This window comes from Schistocerca americana, chromosome 1, assembly GCF_021461395.2.
Source record: "Schistocerca americana isolate TAMUIC-IGC-003095 chromosome 1, iqSchAmer2.1, whole genome shotgun sequence".
NCBI lineage: Eukaryota > Metazoa > Arthropoda > Insecta > Orthoptera > Acrididae > Schistocerca > Schistocerca americana.
Genome location: NC_060119.1, coordinates 273,500,934 through 273,523,405, shown reverse-complemented (window position 1 = coordinate 273,523,405; position 22,472 = coordinate 273,500,934). Strand labels below are relative to the sequence as shown.

General features: G+C 37.5%; 1 protein-coding gene across 1 annotated transcript in view; it reads right to left on the bottom strand.

Annotated features, from left to right (window-relative positions):
* The window catches only part of LOC124621966 (potassium channel subfamily T member 2), a 700,004-nt gene that overhangs the window by 154,394 nt on the left and 523,138 nt on the right, over positions 1–22,472 (bottom strand). The window contains exon 15 of the mRNA XM_047147499.1: positions 4,909–4,965. Within this exon, the coding sequence (XP_047003455.1) occupies positions 4,909–4,965 (57 nt within the window). The remainder of the gene's footprint in view (positions 1–4,908; positions 4,966–22,472) is intronic.

Sequence of the window (22,472 nt, the reverse complement as noted above, 5' to 3'; positions counted from 1 at the left end):
GTTCTTTTAAAGCATTTACAAGCTCCATTAATGATGTACAAACATTAGTGTCACACATTGATGTCTATAAGTGTATTGTTTACCAACATGGAGTTTTTCAGAGAATGTGAGATTCCCTAAGAGTTCTTATCTGTTTACTGCATTCTGTAGGTTGTTCATAATAGCAATGAGCTAGCAGTGCTAGAGATATGTTCAACATTAGCGAAGATGAACAAATGCTCATAGCCCTTAAGGTATGCATTTTAGAGCTCGTGTTTTCTGGACATTTTATTATTATTTTGGTCCATGCTACTACCTCTCAATACATGGAATTTTTTTAACATCCTGTTTACTAGACAATAGAGATTGCAAATAAGTGGTTGTTTCTGATTCTTGAGTTACAGTTTTCCTTCTAGCATTGGTGGCACCATTGCCCCCAACAGACTTCTGAAATGGGCAACAGGGCCCAATGCTTGGGGTAACTGGGCCATAAGAGTCCAGTTACCCCACTGTTTCAAATAAAAAAAAGATTTCTATGGCACTGTTGCACTTAATAAACATGGGCTGAAATAAATTTAAACGTAATCTTTATAATGAAACAGACTGTTAATCGGCGTAGTTATTGTGCAGACATACAGGAGAAGAATACAAAAAGAGGCTGCATTTACTTACATTCCGAAGACCTGACACAAGTGCTACATGGCATGAGAAACATAAATAACACAATCCATGGTCCACCAAATCTCTACAACAAGGTAGTGGTGGTGGTGGTGGTGGTGGTGGTGGTGGTGGCAGTGGTGGTGGCATTGTCACCTTACCTACCGTCAAACGATGGAGATATCTGGCAAATGTAAAGATAAACAATGGGAGAAAAAGGATTTTGTCAGTCCTTGGATGATGTGCTGGATATTGTAGAGTGCTGCATAAAACAAAATGTACCGCATATTGTGGAGTATTGCACCAAACAAAACAAACTACAATTGCTCACGGAGGCCAGCATTATTAATTTATGATAGACATGCAACCTACATTTCAAGTAAATTGATTGAGATAGCTCAAGAATGTTACTATCATAAAGCTGCCACCTCACACCACCCATGTTTTACAGCTTAATGTTTTATTGCTGCAAAAACTGGCTTTGATGGTTTATTATTACAAAAACTGGGCTACAATACAACTCCCCTGACATTGGTAATAATGTAGCTATGGAACTAAATGTGATTTTGCTGCATAACTTTAATGTTTTTCAGCAAGTGCATATACCCCAGGCAAGAATAACACTGCTTGCATGTAGTATAGAGAGGCAGAGTTCAGTTACCCTAAATCTTGAGGCAACTGGGAACAGCTGGTGAGAATTTTTTCATTTGAATTTCTTTTTAACTCAGACATTCACAGACCTTTTCAAACAGAACAGTTCAAAGAGAAAGTTTCATTTTCAAATATAACACTATTTTAAACATTATCTTATATAAAACAAAACTACAAGCTTTGCAATAAAACGGGAGAAGCTCATGTTGTAAACTGTGGTCCAGTTACCTCATGCTTCCATATTACTGCAAGCAAAACTCAATTTTAAATGAATAATAATGATTTGGCTGATATGGGCAGTGTTTGCTCTGAAGCTGACACAGAGTTGAGCTGATCAGCTAACCACAGTAAAGGACGATTTTCTATTGCACTCAACATTAAATGTGCTATAGAACAGTTATTCACAGAAAGAAATATATAGGAACAAGTGAAGCATTATGTAGAAACTACACTAGATCCAAGCAAATAGTCTGAATGTGTGAGAGATGTGAAAAATGTTCCTCAATCAGAACAAAACATTTGAAATATATTGAGAACTAATTATGAAGACTAAAATATTCAACTATTTGCTTCTGAAGTAGGGGATTATTGTGTATAAATATAACAAAACTGCAAGTGAATATTTACCACTGAAGGTACTACCTGGCAGGGTGAATTTCTAGTTCACCATGCCATTGGAAATGAAAAACACCACAATAAAAAGGAACCTCTTGTCTATTAGTTGAAATTGCAATGCTTATCTCTTATTTCTTTACACCCATGGCTCTGCAAGCAGTTTTCATTGAAATAACTGAATTTGCTTTGATGTTATAATTATACATCCACATTGCAACATGTATTGTAATGTATTAAAGTAAGTATACGGTGACAGTAGTGTCAAACAACAATTCATCAGCAATGCCTTTGTTACGTTGTTTCCACTATAAATTCAGCTATTTGTGAATAAAACTGGCTGCTAACCACTTAAGCCTAACCTGTAAATCAAAATTGCTTTGCACGATGTGTGTGAGATACCGATTATATTAACAGAATCAGTAACAACTGTTTGGATAACAGTAAGTGCAATGTTCTCAATTTTATTAACATTTTCGTTGGTGGGTAGTGCGCTGCGCTATCCTTATCTGAGTCACATTTTTGTGAAAGATCTATACACAAAACCTATTCCTTATGCCCACTTATTATTTTATATTCCAGTCCTGCCACTGGCATAGGTTATCTCACTATATGCACTGTCATTCATGAAAGCAACAGTGCTACATTCCACCTTTACTGGAACCACTTTACAGCTTTCTATATGGAAAGGACTATGCACCAAATGTCTACCAATATGAAGGTATCGTAATGGTAGTATATTCCACCAACTAATCTGCTCCAAATAAATGTTACATAGGAATGGACAGAGCAGAATTGCCCAGGGCATACATCACATGTAACAACTTACTACATATCCCAGAATAAAACATGTCTTCCATTAAAAGGAAGAATCTCATTGACAAGTTATAGTGGTCACTTTGATGCTGACAATAATATTTCCATCTCTAATTTTGGATAAGCAAATGTTTGATGCTGTATAGGGACTGAATTGTAACTTGAAAATCCAACAAGTTCTGAAGTCAACACTGGCATAAAATAGCTAAGCCTCAAAAACTAAAAACTATTAATATGCTCCAGATTTCATGTGTCCGACATTGGTTTCTTCCAATGTGTACAGTAACTGATCTCTTCGTTTTCAATGTAATTAGTTGACCTTAAGAAGCAAATTACTAAAAACTGTTCCCAGAATGATACTGTTCAGTGAATAGTGTCCACCAAATCACTTTGTCATTAATTATCCCCAGTCTGTAAATTTCTAACACTGTTAATGACCAGTGCATTCATTGAGGGGCCTACTTAGTACAGTGGGTACACACGTGTTATCGTTTCAAAAAATGGCTCTGAGCACTATGGGACTTAACATCTGAGGTCATCAGTCCCCTAGAACTAAGAACTACTTAAACCTAACTAACCTAAGGACATCACACACATCCATGTCCAAGGCAAGATTCGAACCTGCAACTGTAGCGGTCGTGCGTTTCCAGACTGAAGCGCCTAGAACCGCTCGGCCACACTGTCCGGCTGTTATCGTTTCACCTCTTTGCCAACTGATACAAGGTTTAGAATGCAATCTGTACCACTGGTTCAGTTCAACAGACTCCAATAATTGGATATTCCATGCATGTAATCTTTAGTCCCTGGCGAGCATTTTTTGCACACATGAACTCATCTGGAGCCCTTTCTTATCTGCTGCCAACTCTTCAAAGGAAAATATTGTGTGCCGCTAGACTGATATGTGTTATCAAGCTGGCTAACCCATTTGCTGTCTTCTGGTTTTAACCTAAACTAATTACAAACTTCCAGTTTACTGGAAGTTGTTACATTCTTTACACTAAAAATTCAAGTATTTGTGAATAAAACTGGCTGCTAACCACCTCGGCCTAGCATGTGAATCAACATGGCAAGCTAGTTAATGCCTGATATCACACCATTGCTAACAAAACTTGGGAAAGTGTGCCCTGGAGTGCGTGTTGCTAGGCATCGTGCAGGAAGTGCCTGCTACGAAGAATATCTGCTACCACATGGCTTTCTGAGGATAACTCAATGCTTTACAAAGAGGTGAGTGTGAGATATACTATTTCTTGGTGCTACACACAGTCTGTGGTTCTCTGTATGCTGGTTTATGTGTCATTTGCTCAGTGCTAGCCCGTCTGTCACAGCAGATGGATGGCGCATGTAAAAACGGATTTGCGCATTGCCCAAATGCTTCTGCTAACCAGTGGTCCAGGGCAATTTCGATCACACTATTGTGAACATGATGGTCAGCACAATGGGCACAACTTTAAAAACTTGTCTGCAGCCTATGGTTCCCTATATAACACAGTATTACTAACTATGAATTGAGCAGGTCCCTGTTCTCCTCAATCTCCACCAGTGCCTGTCTTCTTCTAGTTCCTTATTTTTATCCTTTTTTCCTTCCTTTTCTTCTTCCCCTGCCAGCTTCATACTTACTTCTGCTCCTCTAATCATAATTCCAATCTCAGCTTGCTCACTTCACTCACTGTCTCTGAAACTTCCCTTTCTCTCTAGGTCCCCCACTCTTCTTCAACCCTATCCAATTTCATTCATGGTATTAAGGCATCACTACCCTCACTAACATCTGTGGCAATTGCTCATGATCATGCACATCTATACTCATCCATCACTGTCCCTCCCTCTCCTTAAAATTAGAGAAGAGAGAAATCTCTGAAGCTAGGCTGCATGTCTGGTGTTTAAATTCACTTATGCACCACTTTCATCAGTGGTCTATTATCCCTGTTTGTTGTTAATGGTGAAAGAGAGTATTAGATTTGCTGCAAGTAAATAAATAAATTAACTTCATTATTTGATTCCATTCTCAATGATGCGGTGCCTAATCACAACAGGCCATTATCAAATAAAAGTAAATCACAAATTAAACAAAGATATTAGCAAAATTATTTATGTACATCAGTCATGGTAACGTTTTTAGATATAGTAATAAGAGAAATCAAGTAATTTGTATTATCAGATTTTCATAACAAGTTGCAAATAATTCTCTACACTTACCGACAAGTTTCTCCAAGCCAAGAAGACTTAGTCATACAGCCATCTGTAGTCCCAGAACTGAGAAGACAGTAAATAAATTTGTGCACAAAACAAAGTCTGGGTACAGCAGAAAGAAAGTCATGCAAAAGTGCTCTTTAACAGTAGGAGTAAAGTAACTAGAAAAATACATATTTCAAACAGACAGGTGAAGCACAACAGAAGTATAGTAGTATATGAAGAGGGTAATTAGAATGATAATTACAAAAAGGACAGAAGATGTATTTAAAATCTTTTAAAGGAATAAAACAGACAATGTACATACACATACAATATATCTCAAAGCATAATTCAGTGTGTGTGTGTGTACACTGTAACAAAACACAAAAATTTGTAGACCTGCGGTGAAAGAAGATAGAGTTCCATGCATTGGAAGTACAAGTTTAGCTGTGCAAAAATTTTAGACATTCCATAAATTTAGTTTCTGAAACATTATATTTATGAAATACAGCTAAAATAGGACTGGAAGCTATCTGACAAATGCAAATGATGGTAATGAGGTGTTCAACCTATTATAGTGCAAACTCAAAATTTTTCATTCATCATGCATTCAACAGAGTTACCCTCACACATTCAACTCACTCACAATATTTGTCATCAAATTTGGAATTGGTCTGGACTATTATATAGTTCTCCAATCAAAGGACAAAATTAATTTACTGTAAAAGCGAAAGTAAGTCTTTTGATTGCATCCAAATACTGCACATAACTAAGAATTAATTATTGTTTGACTGCAGATAAATTAAGTATTATACAAAAAAGCTGAGAACGGCCGGAGACCAGTGTGCTGACCACATGCCCCTCCATATTTGCATCCAGTGATGCCTAACAGCTAAGGATGACACAGCAGCCAGTCAGTACCCTTGAGCCTTCAAGACCTGTTTGGACAGCGTTTGTGTTGACGGCAGAGGGAGTAGTGAAAAATATGCCTGCAAAACACATGGTGGCTGGTCAGTACCATTGGGGCTTCAAAAGGCCTGTTTTAATGGTGTTTGTGTTTTTATATATATTAAAGCTGATGTAAGCCTTTAAGGTTAGTTTGAAGACCACAGTGCTTTACAAGTCATGGTCTGATTGGAGGAAGTATACCATTGCCTTCATCCAATCTTTGAACTGATTTACCCAATCCGTTAGGGAGACATAATAGATATAACATGAACTCAGAACCACAGTGTAACTTGGCATTTTTCATTCTAAAAAGGAAAGCGATATGAAAATTGGTACAATAAAAACAACAAATGAAAAATAATTGCACGTGATTAAATGGATGCTGCCAGCTGCATGCTGCATTACAGTAAGTAACATATAGCAAAGGAAAGAAGATCAGGGTTTAATATCCTGTTGTTCACAAAATCAGAAGAGAGCACAAACTTAGTTTGGAACAATGTGGAGAATGAAACTTTTGGTGTCCTTTCTCAAAGGAATGATCCTGGCATTTGCCTTAAGTAACTTAGAGCAACCACAGAAAAAAGAAGTATAAATTGTTAGAAGGAAATTTGAAACCTCAATCCACCTAAATGCCAGTCCAATACCTTATCCACAGTGCCACTTCACCTGATATGATAAAAGGGAATAAACAGTAGAGGGGGTAGTGAAAAATATACCTGCAAAATACAACTTCCAAATTCACCACTATCAAGCTTGTGTCAAACTGTGGAATACACGTAATGATGGAGATAAGTCAACTACAGAGGAAGCATAAATAATAGGAAAAAGGAAAGGGATAGAGGAACTAGGTCAAGAGAGAAAAGGGTTGCGGAAATCCAAGTGTTAATTTAAACTACACTGAAATAACAGTGCAGTAGTGATGCAATGAGACCATAGAAAAATAGAATGGGAAGAGATAAAGTACAATGTCAGCTGTCAATGTGAGTTAAGATCAGTGGAATGAAAGCTTACAGTTCGTACCCGTAATGAACAGACACTCCAAGTATTTCGGTGTTAAAGTAAGTGGTATGTAGGATATGTAGTAGATAAACATATTCTGAGTGAGTGAGAAAGCAGATGTATCAGAAAACAGGTTATCTTCCTACCGAAAAGGAACTGACAAATTTCTCTAAAACATGTGGAGGGGAAAGAAGTGACTGACATAAAGAGAACACTGAAAGTCATAGTGATCTTCATTTCATCTTTGTCTGAATACTGGAGGAAGTGTTGTGCATTATTTATGCTCCAAGATAAAATGTCAATACATGTAAGTGTTTTGACCCAGCCAGTATGTAAGTGAAAACTTAAAAGTGACCAGGAAAGAAAAAGTAGAGTTTTCTTCTATTCACAAAAAGCTTTCTTATAAAAGTTGCCATTGGTTGTTAGTCTTACAACATAACCTCAGAGAAATACATAATGTTTTACAGCAATATGACTTTGTGAAAATAGTCTAACTGGCTGCTTATAGATGCTGAAACTGGGAAGATTCTCAATGATCCATACAACTCTGATTCAAACAATTAACCTTATGCTGAAACAAGTTACTTCATCCCAAATGACCATGAATCTGAGTTTTGCGTATCTTCAGATTGAAGACAATGTAAGCAAAAATCTAGATCTGAACTACTTTCACTTTGGGGAAAAACCAATCAGGAAAAAGTGTGAAACATGCAAGGCACATACCCAAGCTTCCGCTGAAAACATTATGCACCTTCCAGGATTGGAGGGTGTTCTTAAGGACACCAAACCTGTGAATATCTCACAAATCTGACATTTGTTTGTTTCTGGTACCATGATAAAATCTATAATTTCTTATGTGAATGATTTAATGAAACTGCTCAAATCATCATCAAACTAAAGTAAATGCATGTGTAAACTTATAAATATAAATACTGGCAGAAGCAAACAGGCACCAAGTAAATTGGAGATTAGCTTTCAATAAAAAAGAAATGGCAGATGAATTCAACTACTAATTCAATAAAACTGTTGAAAGTCTCACAGATGACTTCAGTGAAATGATTGCATGGTGTTACTTTCAGTGAAATGATTGCATGGTGTTACTCGTCTCGAGACTCTGTCTGGGATTGGAGAGATATCTGCACTAACATGCTGTTCTTACCACTGACATCAGTAACAAACAGTAAAACTAATTAAAACCAAATTAACGAAAAAGTCATCCACAGGACCAGATACAATCCCGTGCCTCCTCACCCACATGTGCAAGCTTATTCATAAACCACCATTCTAATTGTAAATAGTAATAAATTCCTCAATCCTGAATGACACATTTCCAAATGAACTCAAAGCTGTGAAAGTCACACCAATACAAAAAAGGGAACAAAAGAAAAGAAAATTATGGAAGCTGTAGTACAGGAATCCCTAGATGTTACTTTCAGTCTTCCTGATAAGAATCTATGAGCCACAGGCATTTTTATTCATTTCACAAAGGCATTTGACATGGTCAACGGCACCATGTTGTTGCAAAACATTTATTCCTATGGATTAAGAGAAACAATCCATGAGAGATTTAAAATTTATCTCAAAGACCAAAAACAAATGAATAAAAAAATGAGACAAGGCCTTCATGAACAGTCAGCTCTGCTCTTCATCCACAGAAATTATAAAATATCGGGTTCCACAAAGCTCAGTCTTAGGTTCCTAATTGTTTTTGCTTTGCAGTAGATCTTCCATTAAGCTTGTTCTCCAACAGAATCTTTTTTTTTTTGTTGATGTTGCCATAATTCTCATATCTGGCAAAAAGAACTATTTCACACTGTGGTGAATCAAAATACAGTCCAACTAAACTCATAGCTTAAATCAAATGAACTGCTCCTTAATGAAAAGACTAAAGTCTCCCCGACCTTCCACACTACTAAGAAAAAACTCCACTGGTTCCCACATTATACCATGTTGCATTCATCAATGACATCAAATTATTAGGGGTTTCCATCACTGACACACTCATGTGGAAGCACTACATATTGTTCAAACTGGCAAAGAAAACATGTAAACCAGTATCAAATTGAGTAAAGTATGTTTCCGGATTAGATCAATAAGAAATGTAGTGACTATCAGCACCATAACATCAACAAGCTATACTCGCTTTTATCCGATACCAATACTTAATTATAAAATTATATTTTGCGGTCAACAGTTAAAAGCAGTAAAGTTGTTTGAACTCCGAAAGAAAGCAGTCACAACAATACTGTTCGAACAGGCAAATGGAGAGTGCAAATCACTGTCAAAGAAACTGCGTATTACACTTTCTATGTTAATATATACTGGAACTACTATTTTACAAAGAACAACTTCAGCAAACTAGTCACAAATTCAGATTGATAAAATCATAATACAAGATCAATAAACTCACTTAGGTTGGTACTCTCCTCAACAAAACTATACTGCAGAGGTGTTAAATATACTGGAACAGAACTGTACAATCATCTCCTAACACCAATACAGAACATTAAAGAACTAAAGTATTTTAGAATAAATCTAAGTCGCCTAGAAAACAGAAAGCCACACACGATAAATGACTACAAAACTACTAAGTATCAGGATGGAAGTCTAGATCCGCTTTGCAGCAATTACCTACTATCAAAATGACCCATAAGATGGCCAATAATAATAATTTTTACCACGCTAAACATATCTCGGGTAAAAAGTGACAATATTCTGAGAAAATACATCATGGCCAAAGCTGCGAGCTCAGCAGACATGCTAGGAACAGCAGAAGTTTCTGTTTATATGCAGGATTTAGTTTAATTTCAGTCTCACATGCATAAATCCTAGTGCTTTTACAACATCTGAGCTGAATTTAGGGTGCAGTAAAATCAAGAAGCAGTATAGCAGCAGCATTTATGATTGTGTCCAGCGACTTCTTGGCATAATATTATTACTTGTGGTATAGACAAACTTTGGTTAAAAGTGGATATGCACTGAGTTTTTTTTGTATGGATCCAGGGAAACTGGCCACAATCTGTAAACAGCTGGAAACTGTATTGGTCACAGTCAACATGCTTCAGGCTGCTGCCCTTGGATGAGTGGTGTTGGGGCACTTTTGCTGGTCAATACTTGCCTGATGGTGAACAGAAATCAGTGGTGTGGTTGCTTATCTCTGCACAGAAGAAAAATTGAGAACTGGTCACATGTCACATAGACAAGTTTGAGGTATTGCTCACTGCTGAAAGTACATTCTGTGTTAGCACCATGATGCCTTGTCTGCTGGGACTGTAGCTGATCTTCCTAAAAAGTCTGGACAAGTGTGGAGGATGGGACGACTTATCATTTGGTCGTCTAACATTAGGCAAGTGACGGACCTCCTAGCATAATAGTGGGCACGTCAGGAAGGAAGTCCAGTGATTGCTTGCCAAGGATCACATCTGACGTGGAGAAGGCTCTGCCAGCAGCCGCTGAGTGTACCGAGTGTGCCTGGCTGCAAATCTTGGCTCATATCAGCATGAATGACACCTGGAGTCAGAGGCCATCCTCAGTTAGACATAGTGGGAATTATTGAAGTTCACTGGTAGGAGGAACAGGACATCTAGTCAGGTGAATATAGGATCATAAATACAAAATCAAATAGGGATAATGCCGGAGTAGGTTTAATAATGAATAAGAAAAATTATTGAAGTTCATTGGCAGGAGGAACAGGACATCTAGTCAGGCGAATATAGGATCATAAATACAAAACCAAATAGGGATAATGCCGGAGTAGGTTTAATAATGAATAAGAAAATAGGAAAGCCTGTGAACAGCATAGTGAATGTATTGTTGTAGCCAAGTCAGGCATAAAGCCAACACCCACCACAATAGTACAAGTTTATATGCCAACTAATTCTGCAGATGATCAAGAGATATAAGAAATGTATCATGAGATAAAAGAAATTATTTACATAGTTAAGGAAGATGAAAATTTAATTGTGATAGGGGCTGGAATTTGATAGTAGGAAAAGCAAGATAAGCAAAAATTGTAGGTGAATATGGAATAGCCAAAGTAATGAAAGAGGAAGCTGACTGGTAGAATTTTGCTCAGAGCATAATTTAATCATAGCTAACACTTGGTTTCATAATCATGAAAGAAGGCTGTGTGCATGGAAGATACCTGAAAGGAGACCAGAAGGTTTTAGATTGACAGATTCAAAATCACAACACCAAGAAGGATTGTGCAAATAAACAAAAATTCTTAAGAATGTTCGTACATCTGAAAGATGATGTTGATTCGAACTTCGCACCAGTCGCATGAGAGTAGTAAGTAGCACCACTATGAGGATGCAAATCAGGTTTGCTTTAAATAAATGCACACAGTAATGGTAACCTTGGAGACTGGATGTGGTAGGTTAGTGTTAGTCAAGAATGCTTTTCAGGTGACAAAGACGCCATTATCAACATCCAACTGAGTTTGAATGAGGTCATTATAGGGCTTTGAGAAGCGGGATGTTCCTTCTGCAACAATGCAGAAAGACTTGGCATAAATGTAGCCACTGTATCCGACTGCTGGCAGTAACTGTCATGAGAATAAACAGGTCGCAAGAAGACCGGGCTCTGGATGGCCATGTCACACTACTATGAGGAAAGACCATCGTGTTTAGCATATGGCTCATCATACTACACCTGCAGCAGCAATATGAGCAGCATTTGGCACCACCATGACACAAGGAACAGTTACAAATCAGCTACTTCAAGGGCAGCTCTGAGCCAGATGCCCTGTAGCGGGCATTCGTGCATTTCACTGACCCAAATCACCACCATCTGAGACTTCAATGGTATCAAGTGGGATCTAACTGAAGAGCAGGGTAGAAGTCTGTTGCATTTCCTGATGAAAGCTGGATTCTGCCTCAGTGCCAGTGAAGGCTGTGTGCTGATTAGAAGAATGCCAGTTTAGGGCTGCAAACCAACCTCTCTGAATGCTAGGCTCACAGGACCATGGTCTGGAGTGTGTTTCTGTGTGACAACAGGGGCACTCTCACAGTTATGCCACACATCCTGACTGCAAAATTGTATGTCAGTCTGATAATTTGACCTGTTGTGCTGTCAGTCATGAACAACATTTCAGGGGGCATTTTCATCAGGATAACACTCACCCATACACTGCTGTTGCAACCTAACATGTTGTATAGTGTGTCAACATGTTGCCTTTGCCAACTCGATCACCAGATCTATCTTCAATTGGGTACATAAGGGTCATGATAGGATGATAACTCTGGCATCATCCACAAACAGCATTAATCATCCCTGTATTGCCCAAGCAACTGGCATGGAACTCTACCCCACAAACTGACATCTGGCACCTAGACAACACAATGTATGCAATTTTGCATTCAACATTCTAATGGTTACACCAGTTATTTGTGTACCAGCATTTCATATTTGCAGTGGGTTAATTTGCATGTACATTAACCTGTGATCTTGCAACATTAATCACTTAATTATTTTTAGTGCTGCAATTGTTTATATCTGTGTATAATGGTGAGACAGAAATTTTGGAACCACATAAATTGTAAGACATTTTCAAGGGCAGATGTAGACTCTGACCACAACTTTTTTGTTATGAATTGCAGATTAAAGCTAATTAAACGCAATATGTTAGGAAATAAAGAAAAAGGGACCTCAATAAGTTGAAAGAACCAAAGATTATTGGGAATTTCGGAGAGAACATTAGGCAATGACTGACTAGAGCAGGGGAAAGAAATACAGTAGAAGATGAATGGGTAACTTTGAGAGGATCAAATAGGTAGAGACAAGGCCTTGAATAAATCCTTAAATCCTTGGATAACACAGCAGATACTGAATTTAACTGATGAAAGTAGAAAATATAAAGATGCAGCAAATGAAGCAGGCAAAAGGGAATTTGAATGTCCAAAAAAGGAGACTGACAGGAAGTGCAAAATGGCTAAGTAGGAGGGCTAGAGGACTAATGTAAGGATTTAAAAGCATATTTCACTGGGGGAAAGACAGATACCACCTACAAGAAAATGGGGAAAAGGGAAGCAGCTGTATGAACATAAAGATCTCAGAAGGAAAACTAGTCCTAAGCAAAGAAGGGACAACTGAAAGGTGAAAGGGCTATATAGAGGGTCTATACATGGGAGATGAACATGAAAGCAATATTATAGAAATGGAAGGGGATGTAGATGAAGGCGAGATGGGAGATGGGAGATGTGAGAAGAATTTGAGAGAGCTCTGACAGACCTGAAAGTTGAAACAGGGCCCTGGGAGTTGATGACATTCTCTCAGAACTACTGATAGCCTTTGGAGTGCCAGCTATGACAAAAATCTTCCATCTGGTGTGCAAGACGTATGAGACAGGCTAAATACTCTCAGACTTCAAGAAGAATGCAGTCATTCCAATTGATAAGAAACAAAATGCTTACCAAACTATCAGTTTAATAAGTTCTGGTTGCAAAATACTAGCATGAATTCTTGACAGAAGAAAGAAAACTGGTGGAAGCCAACATTGGGGAAGGTCAGTTTGGATAACCGATAAACATAAGAACATGCAAGGCAACACTGATCCTATGACTTATTTCAGTAGAAAGGTGAAAGGAAAAGCAAACCTACATTTAAATCATTTGTGGACTTAGAGAAAACCAATACCGGGAGCAAAAGGCTATTTACAACTCATACAGAAACCAGATGGCAGTTATAAGACTCAAAGAGCATGAAGTGGTAGAAGTACTGCTGATATCGTTCAATCTGCACATTGAAAAAGCAGTACAGGAAACCAAAGAAAAATTTGGAGTAGAAATTAAAATTCATGATGAAGAAATGAAAACCTTAAGTTCTGCCAATGTCATCGTAATTCTGTCGGAGACAGCAAAGGGCTTGGAAGAGCAGTTGATCAGATTGGACAGTGTCTTGTAAGGAGGATATAAGATGAACATCAAGAAAAGAAAAACACAGATCATGAAATCAGATGAATCGAATCAGGTGATGCTGAGGGAATTAGATTAAGAAATGAGACACTTAAAGAAGCAAAAGATGATTGCTGTTTTGGGTGCAAAATAACTGTTGATGTCCGAAGTAAAGAGGATATAAAATGTAGACTGATAATGGGAAGAAAAGCATTTCTGAAGAAGAGAAATTTGTTAACACTGAACATATATTTAAGTGTTAGAAGCCTTTTCTAAAACGTATTTGTATAGTGTGTGTGTAAGTCAATATTCGTATAGAGTGAGTGGAAGTCAAACAGGAGGAGTGTGAGGGGTAAAAATCACAGAGCGAGACCAAGGTAAAAAATCATAGAGGGAGACCGAGAGATGAATACAATAAGCGGATTCAGAAGGATATAAGGAGCAGTAGTTATTCAGAGATGAAGAGGTTTGCACAAGATAGAGTGGCACGGAGGTCTGCATCAAACCAGTATTTGGACTGAAGGTCACAACAACAATCTCAGTTCCTAAAGGCAGCTGGTTTCTTGGTGAGGAAAGCTAACCTTGTACACATAGTGGAAGCAGAGCTTCCATTCTGCAACACTGTTCTCAGAATCAATCACGATCCTGTTGTTTGGGGCAAAGTGGCTGGCTTAAACCATAGGCTCAGGCTATTCTGCGGCAATCTTGGATGCAGATTTCTCAATGTCTGCTATAGGATAGAGAACTGTAGGATCCCCCCTCCCCTCCTTTCCTTGGTCAGGCACGTACTACAAACAGGAAGTGGCTCCTGGGTAGCGGAGTACATGTGATGTGCACATATTTGTTTTTAAGATAGAGGAATCTCTCCACAGGCCTGATGAGAGATGTTCTCGATTTCAGACAAGGAAGAATATTATCCCTCTTAGTCAAAGAGAGCAGCACTCATTATGGCAGACTGGAAGGAAAAAATGCAAATGTAGTATTAGTTAACTGCAGGAGTGTTTAAGGAAGTTCCTATAGCCACAAATTCTACATTTCAACTGGAATATATATCACAAAGATAAGGCTGAGCACTGGTGGTGGAGGCATGCTTACAGCTGTAAAAATTATGATATTATCTGTTAAACTTAGTAGATTCCGAATGGTAAATAATTTGTTTTAAATGTGAATCAAACATAATCACTGAATGCTTTTATAGACCTCCTGACTCAGCAGCAGTACTGGTGGAATATGTGAGGGGAAACTTGGAGAATGTTTTGCATACATTTCCTGGTCATCTTATTGTATTTGGTGAAGGTATCAACTTACCAGCTATAGACAGGGATATTCAAGTGATTAAAGTGGGTAATAGGGACAGGGAACCATGTGAAATCGTTCTAAATGTCTTATCTGAAAATTACCTTGAGCAGCTAATCAGAGAACTGACTCATGAAAATAATATACTAGATCTCCTAGCCACAAAAATGTTTGAATTATTTGACTCAGTATACAACAGGGAAGCTCTAATTGCAAGGCTTTAACAGCATCAGTAAATATGGTTGTAAACAGGAAAAGTAGGAAGACATTTCTGCTTAACAAGAGCAACAAGAAACAGATTTCAGATTACCTGAGCAGTCAACATGAAAAATTCATCTGCAGGACCAAAAAACATTGAGTATCTATGGACAAAGTTCAGTAATTTTGTGCAATATGTCTTAGATAGGAATGTCCCAAGGGAAGTTGTGATGGATGGGAAAGAACTGTCATGGTTTGACAGTCATGCTAAATCCTAAATGGATTAAAGATCTCTGTACAGGTACTCTGCGACCAAAATGGCATTGAAATGGAGGATGACACACAGAGAATGCCAAAGCACTGAAAGTCATTTTCCAAAACTGTTTACCTGAACACAATCACACTGTACCTCATCCTTTACATTGTCTGACAAATGTGAAAACCACCAATATTGAAATAAGTGACCATGGCATAGAAAAGCAACTAAAACTGTGCAACACTACATGGGATAATACCAACATGATCTTACATAGAGTATGTGAAAACCTGTTCCTCTTTTAACAACAGTGTATCAAAGGTTACTGGAGGAGCAAAGCATTTCTGATGACTGAAAGAAGCGTAGGTCACTTCCAAGTAGGGTCATAGGACAGATGCACTAAACTATAGATCTATATCTCTGACATCAGTCTGTTGTAACATTTTGCAACATGTTTTATGCTCATATATTCTGACATTTCTGGACACTGGAAAGCTCTTTAGAAATCTATCAATATGGATTCTGATAATAACAATCATATGAAAGCCAGCTTGCTTTACATCTATGTCCATACTCTACAAGCCACCTTACTATGTGTGGTGGAGGACACCTTGTACTAAAACTAATACTAATTGTTCTGCAGTCAGATTCAAATGCCTGTTCTTTAAATTTTCCCAATACTGTTTCATTATAAGAACACTGTCTTCCCTCCAGGAATTCTCATTTGAATTCACAAGGCATCTCCATAACACTTGTATGTTGATCAAGCCTACCAATAACAAACCTTGCAGCACACCACTGAACTGCTTCGATGTCTTCCTTTAATCTGACCTTGTAAGGATCCCAAACACTTGATCAGTTCTCAAGAATGGGTCACAATAGTGTTCTATACATGGTCTCCAATATGCATGACTTACACTTTCCTAAAATTCCCCAAGCAAATCAAAGTGAGTCATCCATATCCACTACTACCATCCTTGAGTGCTCTTTCCATTTTGTATTGTTTTGCAACATTATCCCTAGATATTTAATCAATGTGACTGTGTCAGGCAGCATTTCATCCACGAGACCCAGAAAGCATTAGATACCTGTATCCAGGTTGATGGGATTTTCATTGACTTCCTGAAGGTATTGAATACAGTTCCACACTCTTGCCTAATGAGCTAAAAATGAGTGTGTGGAATACCTGATAAGTTTTGTGGCTGGATTAAACAGAACACAGTAAGTCATTCTCAATACAGACCCGTCTTCAGACACAAAGTAACACTGGGTGCACTGCAAGGTAGTGTTACAGAGCCTTTGGTTTTCACAAGTATAGATAAATGACCAAGTGGATAGCATTGGAAATTCCATGAGGCTTTTCATAGTTGATGCTGTTGTATACACAGAAGTAACAACACTAGAAAATGGTACCAAAATGCAGGTAATTGTAGAACAGTCCCTGGAAGCAGCCACATCTGTAAGATACGTAGGAGTGTGAATATGGAGTGATTTAAAGTAGAACAACCATATAAAACTAATTATAGTTAACGCAGATGCCAAGCTGAGATTCATTAGAAGAGTCCTCATAAAGTGTAGTCAATCCAGAAAGGAGTTAGCTCAGGAAACCCTTGTTCAACCAATACTTGAATACTGCTCACAACTCTGCGATCCTTACCAAATGTGAATGACAGAGGAAACAAAGAAGAGTAACATGTTTTGTTACAGGTTTATTTAGTATGCACAAAAGCATCATGGAGATGCTTAGCCAACTCCAGTGGCAGATGCTCCAAGAGAGGGTTCTACATCATGGCGTAGTTTATGGATAAAATTCTCAGAGCATACATTTCTAGAATGGTCAACCATTATATTACTTCCTCCAATGAATACCTAGTAAAAAGATCATTAAGGTAAAATTAGAGAGATTTCAACACACATGGGGGTTTACAACCAATCATTCTTCCTGCAAATCATTCACAACTGGAAGAGGAAAGAGAGGGGAGTGATAGTGGTACACAAAGTACTCACCACTACAAATTGTACAGTTATTTGTGGAGTTTAGATGCAGACATAGAAATAAACCACAGAAAGCAACTAATGTGGCTTGGGAAAGATCTTTTTCACCAAAAAATTGGATGAAAAAAATGCTGCGACTTCACTGGGACTTGTAAAAAATCATACAAACATTTTTAGCTCAGGAAAACCAAAGAATGATCTAGAATGTGTGGTGCTTTTTTCTGTGGCCTATGTGCCCAATTTGGGTGTGAAAATTGCAAGTAATTTGATCTAGTCAGAAAGTAGGAGGCGATTGTAACTAAGTTCCAGTTACAACACGCTGTAAAAACACTGCTCATAATGACAAATTTGTGCAGAATATTATCAAAGAAGGGGGAAACATTATGGGAAAAAATTAATGAAAAATTTTACCACTAGATGGTGCTGTAAGTGGCAGAATATGCAAAATAAAAGATGTAGAGTACACAGCTGCTCCTCATTTGCATCTGAGATGCATGGCACGACTGCGCTGCTGGTAAAGCTCCTTTAACAAGAACAGTGACTGGGCACAAGTAGCTCTGCAGAAGTTCCAGACAATCATTGGTGTAAAAAAAGGTGTTGGTCTCAAGTCTCCCTTTGGAGAAAAAATTACAAAATTTGAGAAGACAGGTTCTGTAAATGCAATGTGGCAGAGGGAGGAAAACAGTTGATCCAGCATCAACAGAAGATGTGGCCACAGCAATGCAGGTGTAAAGTGGTTGTGCACACACACAATACACAGGGAATTGCCTGAAACTTGGACATGCCTGTGAGGATGATTCATAAAATTCTACTAAACATCCTGTATAGCTATCCATACAAAATTATGAATTTCATGCTCACATGGAAATGGACAATGAATGGCCATGGAACATTCTGTGGACAGATGATGCACATTTCCATCTCCAATGACATGACAATACACAGAATTGTAGAAAATGGCCAATGGAAAATCCACTCAGCAATCAACTGATACCATTTCATTCTGCAAAGGTAACATTGCAGTGCAGGTTGGTGATTACCAATACTGTCACTGATATATGCTATGACAGTATTTTGTGCACCAACATCATTCCAGCCCTTCAACAGCACAGATAGGATAATTTTATTGCAAAATGGTGCTTCTCCCTACACTGCCAGCCAGTGAAGCAGCTGTGCAGAGGCATTTCTCTACAGCCTGGCTGTCCAGATCACCTGATCATAATCTGTGTGACTTCTGGCTGTGGGGCTATATGAAAGATGCTGTGTTTAGTGCTCCAATTACAAATGTAGCTGAACTGAAGGCGTACACTGCACTATGCATTCTGAATGTGACCCCTGAGATACTTAGATCTGTTGTGAAATATGCTGTTCCTTGATTTCAACTTGTGGCAAAAAACGGTGGAAAGCATACTAAAAATGTCTATCACCAGTATCAGAAAGTTAAAAACAAATTTCATTGTTGCTATTTGTGCATTTTTTGGCTCCAGAACTATTGAAAACTGGTTTTCCCCATGTGAATTGTGTATCCTTGCCATGGTGGCTGGGCTTACCTAACTAACAGTACAAAATATTTGACCAGGTGCACATCTACAACTGAGGAGCATGTAAAAAAGTAAAAATGAGAGAGAGAAAAAGAGGAGGAGGAGGAAAAAAATAAGAAAAAAAAACAGTAAAAAAATTACCACTTCAGTTGCCTCTAATTTCTTATTTATTGCACAACCAGTTTCAAAGTCTAAAGTTTCACATTCAGGTGACACCAAATAATTACGGAAACATAAATGTGTGGTAGTCAGGCTGGTCAATAATGTAGGGGGGGTTTCACATCCACATCACATTAATGTATGGGGAACATAGGACCAGCAACCACGGTACTTACCTTGACAGTGCTGCAGTTGCTGGTCCTATGCTCCCATGCACTTGTTTGATGTGGTTGTGATCTCAAATCATTGAATGGGCTAACCACCACACATTTTTGTTTCCATAATTATTTGGTGGCACCCGAGGATGAAGATTTAGGCCTTTAAACTGGTGGTGAAATAAATAAGAAGTTACTGGCAACTGAAGAAGACTTTTTTTTAATTCTATTAAATAACAGTGCCACAATTGTTGAATGCAAAATTTGTGTGGTTATGCATGTTGCACATTATGGTCAGTTTAATACGCAACTTACACCACAGCCATAATATTGTCATTCATCTGTTATTTGCAGCCAAACCCATTTACATTGTGAAACTTATACTGTATTTCATGCAATAACTAATACACTATCTGTCAATTTCACCTTGATTTTTTATCTGCTTGTTACTGTGACTTCAAAGCACTGGTTAAGTATTTACTGATGAACTCAAAGATCTATCCATCTAAAAACACAGTTACTTATATCACAGGTAATATGGGTGTTGAAGGGCCTAATAATAGGAAGTGTCTGGTAAGAGAATATTTTCTTTTCAAGAAAGATAAGAATTTAATATTCTATTGACAATGAGACCACTACAGGCAGAACATGAACTTAGATCTGGCAGGAAATCATGGACCAGTCTCAAATCCTTTTAGAGTAATTGAAGGAAACTCTAAGACAGCTAAATGTGGGTTTCCAGATAGGATTTTGAGCCTCACAAACCCCAAATGCAACTCCAGAGTCATAACAATTATGACACTTTGCACAGTATTTTGTTCCTTCATTCTGTGTTTGCTTAAGTTTACTCCGTAAAGCCTGAGTCACAAATTTTGGATACTCTCGACAAAAAATTTTGTTCTTTAACTTAAAATGACTTTTATGAAGTGTAACATCCATAATATTTACACCATATACTGCACTGAAATATACAAATACTATAATGATGAATGTTATCAAAAACATTCATCAGAACAGATTTTTTTCAACTTCGGGAGTCACATGTGGAAAAGATGACTGAGAATGCACTATTATTACTTACGGTTTGGCTTAATGAACACTAATGATGGCAAATTTTAATGTAGCTACCAACTGTTTCCAATAACTCAGAGGAATGTGTAGATAGATTTGTTGATGACTGCTAGTACATGCAATAATCCTTATTTCAAATCAAATTTCATGTAAGACATCATACATATAATTGCCAATTCTCCTCACTGTGATTGCTATTTATGAAATAATGTATGCTCTTCTATACTAATTTTGAAGATGTTGCTGTATCAACACCTACTACATTAAGTGGTACAGAAAAGGTGTATTTTTTAGCACCTATCACGAATAATGAATTATATTATTTGTGAGGTCCATCCATATACAGTGGAGAAGTAGACGTGCTTCTGAGCAGTAGTATAATAATTCTAGAAGTGATAAGTAAATGAATGTTTGTTCATACTACAAGAGAATTTACTGTCATTAAAGCATATTTGATGTAACATACTGGTACTAATACTGTGTCACTATTTATTTATTATCCCTTAATTCAGCAATGAAAATTACTGAAAGGCTTGCAACAGGCACAATAAAGGATTAACTCTAACAGGAAACTTTGTGTTCCTGAAAAGCAGTACTTAATCAGTCTTGGTATTACATTACTGGAAACAAAGAGAAACTGAAGTTATTAGATGAAGGGGAAAGTTGTGACACTAAACAGAAGAAGATGCCAAATACGGAGAAGAAATAGCAGGAAGAAGGAGAAAATAAATACAGCAACAAAACTGATGGATTTCTCTGTCGACTACATGGATTTCAAAATGTACTATCTAACGTACAAATTGTTTTCACAAAAAAATCAAAGTTCTAAAAATCAATAGTGGCAATAGCAACTATTAATTTAGTGACCAAGCTGGATGTGAAAATGGATGTGTAACACCACGCATCGCTGGTGAAGACAAGGGTGCCTATGGCAGGAATGTGGCCAATATTGCAGACCTATCACAAGCTTCCATTTTGGGCAGGTGCTATTATCCACCTCACCTCTACATGTGGAATTTATGATGCCATGACTGTTTACTGTGTGTGGATTCTATGAATCTTCTGATTTCCATCACACATAGATTATATGGAATTTTAAATACAAAATATGCATTGTCTAAGTTGTGACTGGACTTTATTCTACTACTCTAGAATGACGTAATTATGATTTCTGTTTGAGGCACTCATGAATATATCATCAAGAACTGCTACTGTTTGGTTCATAGACTAACTAACAATTTTTGTTGTTGTTACCAAAGTTATTTAATGTTCAATAAACATTGTGGCCTGAAGTGAGGGTCGCAACAGTTAAAATACAGGTCAGTTGTTTTTCAAAAATCTTAATTGATTACTGAAATATAGGTTTGAATGTCAGCTAAACATTTTGCATGGTTTCAAGATAGCTAGTCTACACCAACAATGAAAAATAGTTTTAAACGAAGTTCTAATTCTTCATGTCAATAAGAAAGAGCATCTAGTAGAGAATGTGTACAGTTGACAGATTATTAAATCTATTATATCCACTACCAATGACAAAGTGTGCTTGCTACAACCAAACATGCAATTCACTGTTGAAGTAGAAGAATAATAAAAATACGTAAGCACTTCTACTAACAGGGGAGAAATTGCTGTGATTAGTTTTTTTTAATGGAGTGTAACTATTATAGTTAACATAAGTATTTACTCAAGCAAAATGAAATTTGTATGTAAATATAAATGAGTGTGGCCATGGAATTATTCATGAAACTTCTTCATAATCACGCAAATTTTCTATGTAATAAAAATTGGATCTCAAAATGGTCGGCATCTGGCTGACAGATGTCTCAAACAGCATATACAGGGAATGCTGACTACAAAAAAGCATTCTACAAATTTTTCATTTTCTTTCCTACCAAAAGGAATTTAGTGAAAATGAAGATTTCTTCTCTTACACTGTTGCTGTATTCATCAAGCAAAGGTATTACTTCAATATCTTACCACTTCTTGATGAACGTGAGGAAACCACATCAGGTCCATTATGTACCCACCTATTCTCCGTCTGATTCAGATACTGCATCACTGAGTCTTACGGTATAAC